This window comes from Aethalodelphis obliquidens, unplaced genomic scaffold, assembly GCF_003676395.1.
Source record: "Aethalodelphis obliquidens isolate GAN/ISIS:26980383/991018 unplaced genomic scaffold, ASM367639v1 scaffold52, whole genome shotgun sequence".
NCBI classification, from domain to species: Eukaryota; Metazoa; Chordata; class Mammalia; order Artiodactyla; family Delphinidae; genus Aethalodelphis; species Aethalodelphis obliquidens.
The window spans coordinates 3,677,236-3,685,425 of NW_020837996.1; the positions used below are offsets into that span (position 1 = coordinate 3,677,236).

The 8,190-nt window shown below is 43.6% G+C and overlaps 1 protein-coding gene across 1 annotated transcript; it reads right to left on the reverse strand.

Annotated features, from left to right (window-relative positions):
- Window positions 1-597: 597 nt before the first annotated feature.
- On the reverse strand, window positions 598-4,996 carry SMIM23 (small integral membrane protein 23). Its single transcript, XM_027084418.1, has 4 exons — window positions 4,919-4,996; window positions 1,304-1,355; window positions 1,037-1,104; window positions 598-810 (listed from the first exon to the last, which is right to left on the reverse strand). Exons 1-4 carry the CDS (start codon window positions 4,994-4,996, stop codon window positions 598-600), a joined length of 411 nt encoding a protein of 136 aa, XP_026940219.1.
- Window positions 4,997-8,190: the final 3,194 nt, after the last annotated feature.

Here is an 8,190-nt window from a genome sequence, read left to right on the forward strand (position 1 = left end):
TGCCCTCCAGAAGGGTTCTGGAAACTTACGCTTCTACCAGCAGTGTCAGAAGGTTGAGTTGCCGCATACTATCTGTATACTCTAGACCCAGCCTCCTCCTGCTGACTTCCAAGGAGGAAGGAAAAAGGAATGTGAAAAAGGAAGAACTGTCTATCAGGGACCTACTATATGCCAGACAGACACGATACATACACGTTTGATCCTCAGTGTAACCCTGTGAGGCAAAGTCTGTTTCCCTGATTCTTATTAATGAGATATTTTGTTGCAGAGAGGTTGAGGAGTTTTGCACAGTGACTCAAGTAAAGTGGAAGAGAAGGGTCCTGACCCTGTGGCTGGCTCTGAGGCTGGTGTTGGTTCCTGTGCACCAGAGTCCTGCTACAAGTGATGGTATCTCAGCAGAGCCTGGTGTCTTCCTGACCTGGGTTCAGCTTTCATGGACCAGCAGTGGTGACAACTAGACTTCTCAGTGTCTCAACTACTTTATTTTCTTGGCTGCCTTAAACTTCAAGTGTCACAGCTCAGCCCTACTTAGAGGAACCCCTGGGAATCTTTGCCCCCTTCCACTTGGCCTCCTGCCCAGGTCCCAGCCCTGGCCCCTCACAAGTGATTTTTGAGGGTGGCGCTGGGCTCCTCTGGGTACCCGTCTCCCAGGAGGGCATCGAGCCACTCCTCCAGGTCTTGCACCAGCTGTTCCAGGTCTCGCACCCCTTTCTCTAGCTTCTCCACGAAAACATGCAAGTTCTCCTTCCACCAGGTCCTGATGACCTTGATTGGCTCTTCTGAGGGGTCATTGGTCTGGTATTCAAACACCTGAAAGGCAGACACTCACATTGCATCTTGAGCCTTTTCATGTAGACCCTCCCTTGCCACTGGTTTCTAAAAGTTCCCCGAGCCTTTGCAATGCTTTCCTTCTGCCCAAAGTACCCATCCCCACCTTCTCCACCCGGCCGAGACCCATCAATGACACCTCCGGGAAGCCTTCTCAGATTTCCTCAGTCAAACTTGACGTCCCTCAGTACCTTCTTGAATATGTTACCTGGGAAGTCATAGGATTCTGGACGTAGTTACATTCTCTGATTCTTTCTGACACCTCCCAACTTCTTCCTGAAACAGGCACAAACACCACCTCTTAATAAGGGAAGGAAGAGTGAGTTGGAATAAACTCAGTTGATCATCCCAATGGGATGAAGAGGGTGGGAGAAGGCAAGCTGTGGAGGCCCCCTTGGCATGCGGCCATCTCCAGAATATGCTCCTGACTCTGTGTGGACATGGCTCCTTCCTCCTCAGATTCCAGAATGCTCACCTGATATTCCTGTGCCCACATATAGCACCAAGATCAGCAACGCCAACAGTGTCTGGGGGCAAGAAGAGGAGGAGGGAGGAGGTGAATTTCTGGAGAGTATACGTGCATCCCTGCTTCCCTCACAGAGGGCTAGGCGTGGGGCTGCTATAAGGTCATGGTTAGAGCTTAACTTTTTTCTAATTATCTAAGTCACGTGTACTTACTACAAAACCCGCAAATATTGCAGAATTAGATAACATGGCAACTTACTGACATTTCATTGGTGTTTTCCCTTTCTCCCTGCTGAGAAGGAAGGCCCACCTCTGTTCTCATTCCTTGCCTCGCTTTTGCATGTTTTCTTTGAAATGATCTTTAAAAGGAGTTGACTTTATTGAGGTATAATTCACATACAGTAAAAGGCACATTTTACATGGACAGTTTGATGAGTTTTGACAAATGTCTGTGCTTGTGGACCACCACTCCACTACTCCAATCTAGATGTAGACCATTTCCATCATCCTAGAAAGTTCCTGTATGTGCTTTTGCGGCCAACCCCCTCTTTCCCCCCGCCCCTGCCATAGGGAACCGCTCATCTGCTCTCTGTCACTGTGGAGCCGTTTTGCCTGTTCTGTAACTTCACATCAATGAAACCATATATTATATACTCTTTTGTTGAGCTATTTTTACTCCACATAATGCTTCTGAGATGTCTCCATGTTTTCATGTTCGAGGTTATCGATGAGTAATATTATATTGTATGAATATAGAATATATATGTGTGCGTGTGTGTCTGTACATATATGTGTGCTCTCAGATGGACGCCTGGGATCTTAATGGGTTTCATGGTTCTAGCTGGATCAGAATTCCATCCACCTCCAGCACTGCTGGACTTCCAGTATCTCTGCTCTAAACCCCATAGCAGCTGCTGTCTGGTAAGCCGTGGGTAATCTAATCCTTTGCACGCAGCCCACAGCCAAGAAGTCACGGAGATCCCCGCCTGGGCTTTTGGGGTCCTCTCGACACACAGCTCTTCTTCCTCTTCAATGCCTTGTCCTACGGAGTCCAGCTGCTTCAGTTGCGCAGACTCTCTGCAGCTCAGCAGGACTGCTGGGCTCTGTTCGCCCTCTAACTCTTGGTGCAGCCGTCGTTGGGAAAGAGTTGAGGCAATCACCAGTTTTCTTTTCTCAGGGATTGCACTTTTGTGCTGTCTGCTGCCCTCACTGGAAAATAGTTGCTTCATTTATTTTGTCAGTTTCATGGCTGCTTACAATGAATGGGAGGGCTAGTTTAGCCCCAGTTACTGTGTCAAGGCTGCAGTTGGAAGTCTGCCTCTTGGGATTTGGGTGCAGGACTGAAACGGCTGCCTGAAGACAACATTGCTCCCTGGAACTTGGGTCAGTCCAAGACCATAGGAGATTCTGATGGGTGTGCCAGGATCAGAAGGGGAGAAAACTGAGAGCCTTTTGGAGAGGTGGGAGAAGATAGAGGGGGAATCTGAGTCTGGGAGGGGCCCAGTTCCCTCTCCTGGGTGGCCCTTGTGGTGTGGCTGGGAGGTCTTAGCACAGGGAATTCAGAGACAACTGCTTTCAACAGACAATGTGAGTTGGGACAGTGATGGTGTCAGGGGCAAACAAAAGTGGAGAGAGGATTAAGGTGGACACAGTAGTGACCGACATTGACTTTCCCCCCAGCTCACTGGATGTGGGCTGAGCCAGATTTAATCTGACTTGAAATAATACATTTCTTATGTACCTGTCTTTGTGAAGCAAGATTTAGACTGGCTACCATAAACAAAGAAGATAAGAGATTTGCATAATTTGTCTCTTCCCTGGATAGCTTTTCAAAAATATATACTAGCAACTATATTGTTATTAACTGTAAAAAAAAAGTAAAAATTAATTACGTAGCAGCAACGTGACTGAGTCTGTCACACACACTAGGAGTGAAAAAAGCCAGTCATGAAGGGACACACTGTTTGATTCCATTCCCATGAAATTCAGGGACGTACAAAGCTCGTCTGTGATGATAGAACTCAGAATCATGGTTATGGAGTGTGAGCTGGGAGGGGCCTTGGAGGAAACTTGGACACGCTCTATAGCTTGATCTGGGTAGCAACTGCCTGGGTGTGGACACCCAAGGTGAAATCATTGTACACTTCAGATTAAGGCACTTTTTAAATTCCTTAACAATATTCCCTGAGACTCTCTTTATCTAAGACACATAGAACTGACTCATTCTTTATAACGGCTGATGAACATTCTGTGGTCTGAAAGCTCTTCTGTTTCTTTAACCACTCCTCTGTCAATGTGCTTTACAGGATGGTGTCTTCACCAGCATACTTGCTGCTATATTTTTTGTGTGTGTGTGTGCAGGGTGGAGACAAAGGCAGGGAGCAGGGACTAAAATTGAGTTTTAGTCCTTCTCTTGTGCTGTTGTGGGGCCTGAGCCAGATCATTTCTTCTCTCTGAGCCTCAGTTTCTTCACCTGTAAAGTGGATTTTGATATATGCTGAAAGGTCTTTCAAAAAGGCAAGGTGGGGACCCTGTCATCAAATTGATTTGGGAAATGCTGTGGTAAACAAAGTTATGTGGATTTCCTTGCTGCAGGACTTGTCAGAGCCTTCATTCTGTGAACGAGCTGTGTAAATCTCCAAGAAGGGAACGAGGGTATCAGCATTCCCCAAACCACAGAACCTTTTAAATGACTTTTCTAAAAGGAGCATTCCTGGGGTTTGAGATTCGTGGGACACTTTTTTAGCAAAAGCTGCAGCATAATGGGAGCCCCACAAAGTCCAGCATAAAGGAAGCGTTGGAATGTGTATTAAATGTATGAGTGAACAAATCTTTTGAAAACATATATAGGTCAGTCTTGTATCGCTCTGCTTAAAACCCTTCAATGGCTTCTTACTAATCTCAGAATAAAATCCCACCCCTTTCCACAGTGTGCAAGGCCCAGATGACCTTCCCAGCCTCCTTTTACATCCTTCCCAGCCTCCTTTTACATCCTTCCCTCAGTTCTCCACCTGGGAGGCGGTGGAGTGCAGGGTCACCTTGCTAAGGGTTCTGGAATCAGATGGCCCTGGCTTCAAATCCCAGTATGTGCCTGCTGTCTGGCCTTTTGCCTTTCCGACCTCAGCTTACCCATTTGCTAACAATTGCTTCTCAGGAATGTCATGAAAGAGAGAGGGGTAGAAGCACCAGGCTGTGCACATAAGTGCTAACATTTTCCATTTTGACAAAATCCTATGTGAGGTTTGAATTTCAGCCCTAAGACAAAAGCTCCACGACCTCTCCAATTCAGGTGTATTATCCTGTTTATTTCGGTTCATTCATTCATTCATTCAGCACCTGTTATGTACCAACCACTATTCTAGGCACTAGGAATACAGCAGGAAGCTAAATAAAAATCCCAGCCTTCCTGGAGCATAGCTTCTGCTGGCAGTGTGGAGAATTAAATAAGAGTGTCAGTAATGACTTCTAGAAGAAGCTCCTGAGCCCTACTGTGTTCCACCAGGTTGGGCTCTAGGGAGAGTCGGGCTGAAAGCCCGTTCCTGACTTTGAGGGCCTTACAGTCTTCCTGGAGTGTCAAATGGAGTCCAGATGGGAGGAAAGCCATGTACACCTGGTCTGGCCTCACCTGTTTCTTGTCCTCAGAGTGACCTCCCCTTCTCTCAGCTGCCACTCGCCCCCTGCTGTGCACCTGTTGGCTCACCATGATCTCAGGTCAGGCTGCCTGGGTGGAACAGGGTACCCTCACCTCCCCGGCCTCTGGTCACCAAGCATCTCTCAAGCCATGAATTCTGATGTCACAGAAGGTGGGGACAGTCAGGCCCCCACTCTGCACCATCCTGGTGTTTAGCCCCAACTTATTTTTCATATAAACGTAAAAAACAAAGACTAGAAAGAAATACACCGAAAGATTTTATTTCAGGATGGTGATTTTTCCGATCCTTTTTCTTCTCTTTTCAAATTTTTTTATAAGATGCAAGTCTTTAAATAAAAAAACAATACAATATTTTTAACTGAATTTATTGAGATAATTTTAGATTCACATGCAATTGTAAGAAATGATATAGGAGATCCTGGGTACCCTTTACTCAGTTTCCACTGATGGTAACATAGGCTCTTGCCATGGATACAATCTATCAATCTTATTAAAATCTCCCCAGTTCCACTTGTATTCATTTGTGCGTGTATTTAATTCTAAATAATTCTGTCACATGGCTAGATTTGGGTATCCACCACTACAGTCATGATACAGAAGAATTCCCAAACCACAGGGTTCTGTGTTGCCGTTTGATCCGTGCCCCCTCCCTTCCGCGCCCCCCTCCCCACTGTCTCTAATTCCTAGCAACCACTGATCTGTTGTCTATTTCTAAAATTTTATCTTTTCAAAAATGTCGTATCAATGGAATCAAATAGTCTGTGACCTTTGGAGACTGGCTTTTTGGTACTTAGCATAATCCCCTGGAAATTCACCCCGATTATCCTGCATCGGTAGTTTGTCCCTCTCTTTTTGTGTGTAGTATTTCATGGCAGGGATGTGCCACAGTTTACCCACTGAAAGACATCTGGGCTGTTTCCAGGTTTTGGCTTTTATGAGTAAAGCTAATATGGGCTTTCTTGTATAGGCATACCTTGTTTTCTTGCACTTCGTAGAGACTGCATTTTTTACAAATTGAAGTTTCGTGGTAACCCTGCATAGAGCAACAGCATTTGTTCATTTCATGTCTTTGTGTCACATTTTGGTAATTCTTGCCCTATTTCAAATTTTTTCACTATTATTATGTTTGCTAAGGGTTCTGGAATCAGATGGCCCTGGCTTCAAATCCCAGTATGTCCCTGCTGTCTGGCCTTTTGCCTTTCCGACCTCAGCTTATTATTATTTTTCACTATTATTATTTTTCACTATTATTATGGTGATCTGTGATCAGTGATCTTTGATATTACTACCACAACTCCCTGAAGGCTCAGATGATGGTTAGCATTTTTAGCAATAAAGTATTTTGAATTAGAGTATGCACATCATTTCAGACATAATGCTGTTGCACATTTAGTAGACTACAGTATAGTGTAAACATAACTTTTATGTGGGCTGAGAAAGCAAAAAAATTGTGTGACTCGCTTTATTATGATATTCACTTTATTGTGGTGGTCTGGAACCAATATCTCCGAGGTATGCCAATACAGGTTTTTGTGTGAACCTAAGTTTTTATTTCTCTGGGATGTGTAAGAGGACAATTGCTGGATTATGTGGTAATTGCATGATAATTTTATAAGACACTGTCAAACTATTTCCTAGAGTGGCTGTACCATTTTACATTCTCATCAGCAATATAGGAACAATACCGTCTCTCCTCATACGCCCTAGCATTGGTGTTTTCATTATTTATTTTAGACATTTTAGTAGGTATATAGTGATATATCATTGTGGTTTGGATTTGCATATTTTTTTAAGGTTTCCCTTTTTTTTTTTAGATGTTGAGGGTAGGAGTTTATTAATTTATTTATTTTTGCTGTGTTGGGTCTTGGTTTCTGTGCAAGGGCTTTCTCTAGTTGTGGCAAGCGGGGCCACTCTTCATCGCGGTGCGCGGGCCTCTCACTATCGCGGCCTCTGGCTGCGGAGCATAGGCTCCGGACGCACAGGCTCAGTAGTTGTGGCTCACCGGCCTAGTTGCTCTGCAGCATGTGGGATCCTCCCAGACCAGGGCTTGAACCCGTGTCTCCTGAATTAGCAGGCAGATTCTCAACCACTGCGCCACCAGGGAAGCCCGGATTTGCATTTTTTTGATATCTAATTATGTTGAACATCTTCTCATGTGCTTTTTTGCCATCTGTATCTCCTCCTCAGTGAAACGTCTGTTCACATCTTCTGCTCATTTTCTAATTGGAATGGTTTTTTTACAGTTAAGTGTTGAGAGTTCTTTGTATATTTCAGATACTAGATGGATGTATGGTTTGTAAATATTTTCTCCCAGTCTGTAGCTTGTCTCTTCATCTGCTTCACATGAACTTTTGCAGAGAAAAAGGTTTTAATTTTGCTGATGTTCAACTTATCAATTTTTTTCTTTTGTGAGTCATGGGTTTTGGCGTCAAATCTAAGAACTCTTCACTAGCCCTAGAAGCAGGAGATTTCCTCCTATTTTTAAAAAGTTTTATAATTTTATGCTTCACCTTCCAGTCCATGATATGTTTGGAGTTAATTTTTGTATAAGGTGTCAAGTTCGGATCAAGGTTCATTTTTTTGCCTGTGGATGTCCATTTGCTCCAGCACCATTTGTAGAAAATGGTTTCATTTCTCCTTTGAATTTCTTTTGCATCTTTGTCAAAAATAAGCTGAACATATTTGAGTGGGGCTATTTCTGGTTCTCTACTCTGTTTCATTGATCTATGTATTGATCCCCACACCAACACCAACTGTCCTGATTATAACTATACAGTAAGCCTTAATATTGAGTAGAGTGATTTCTCCCACTTTGTTCTTTGTCAAGATTATTTTCAGCACTTCTAGGGCCTAAGCCTTTCCATATAAACTTTAGAATAAGATGTCTGTGTCTACAAAAACAAAACAAAACAAAACCTTGCTAGCTGGAATTTTGACAAGAATTGCATTAAACCTACAGATCTCTTGGGGGAGAACTGTCATCTTTATTATGTTGTGTCTTCCAATCCATGAATGTGGTATGCCTTACCATTGATTTAGTTTTTCTCTGATCAGCATTTTGTAGTTTTCAGCATACAGATCCTATACATGTTTTAAGTGTATATTTAAATATTTCATTTACTTTGCACTCCCCTCATATTTTAAAAGCCTCCATCTACCAAAGAAATTTCATGTGTTAAGAAATCATTAATTTTCAACATTTTGGTGATCTAAGTTTCCCGAAGTGACACATACAAAGTTCCTGA

Bases quoted from the DNA above. Each gene is read 5' to 3' on its own strand.
- SMIM23 (XM_027084418.1), bottom strand. From the start codon at position 4,996: ATGGTGAGCCAACAGGTGCACAGCAGGGGGCGAGTGGCAGCTGAGAGA. The intron at 1,105-1,303 runs GTGAGCATTCTG...TGCCTGTTTCAG, and splicing joins TGTGGGCACAGGAATATCAG to GAAGAAGTTGGGAGGTGTCA. The intron at 811-1,036 runs GTAACATATTCA...TCTGCCTTTCAG, and splicing joins AGAATCCTATGACTTCCCAG to GTGTTTGAATACCAGACCAA.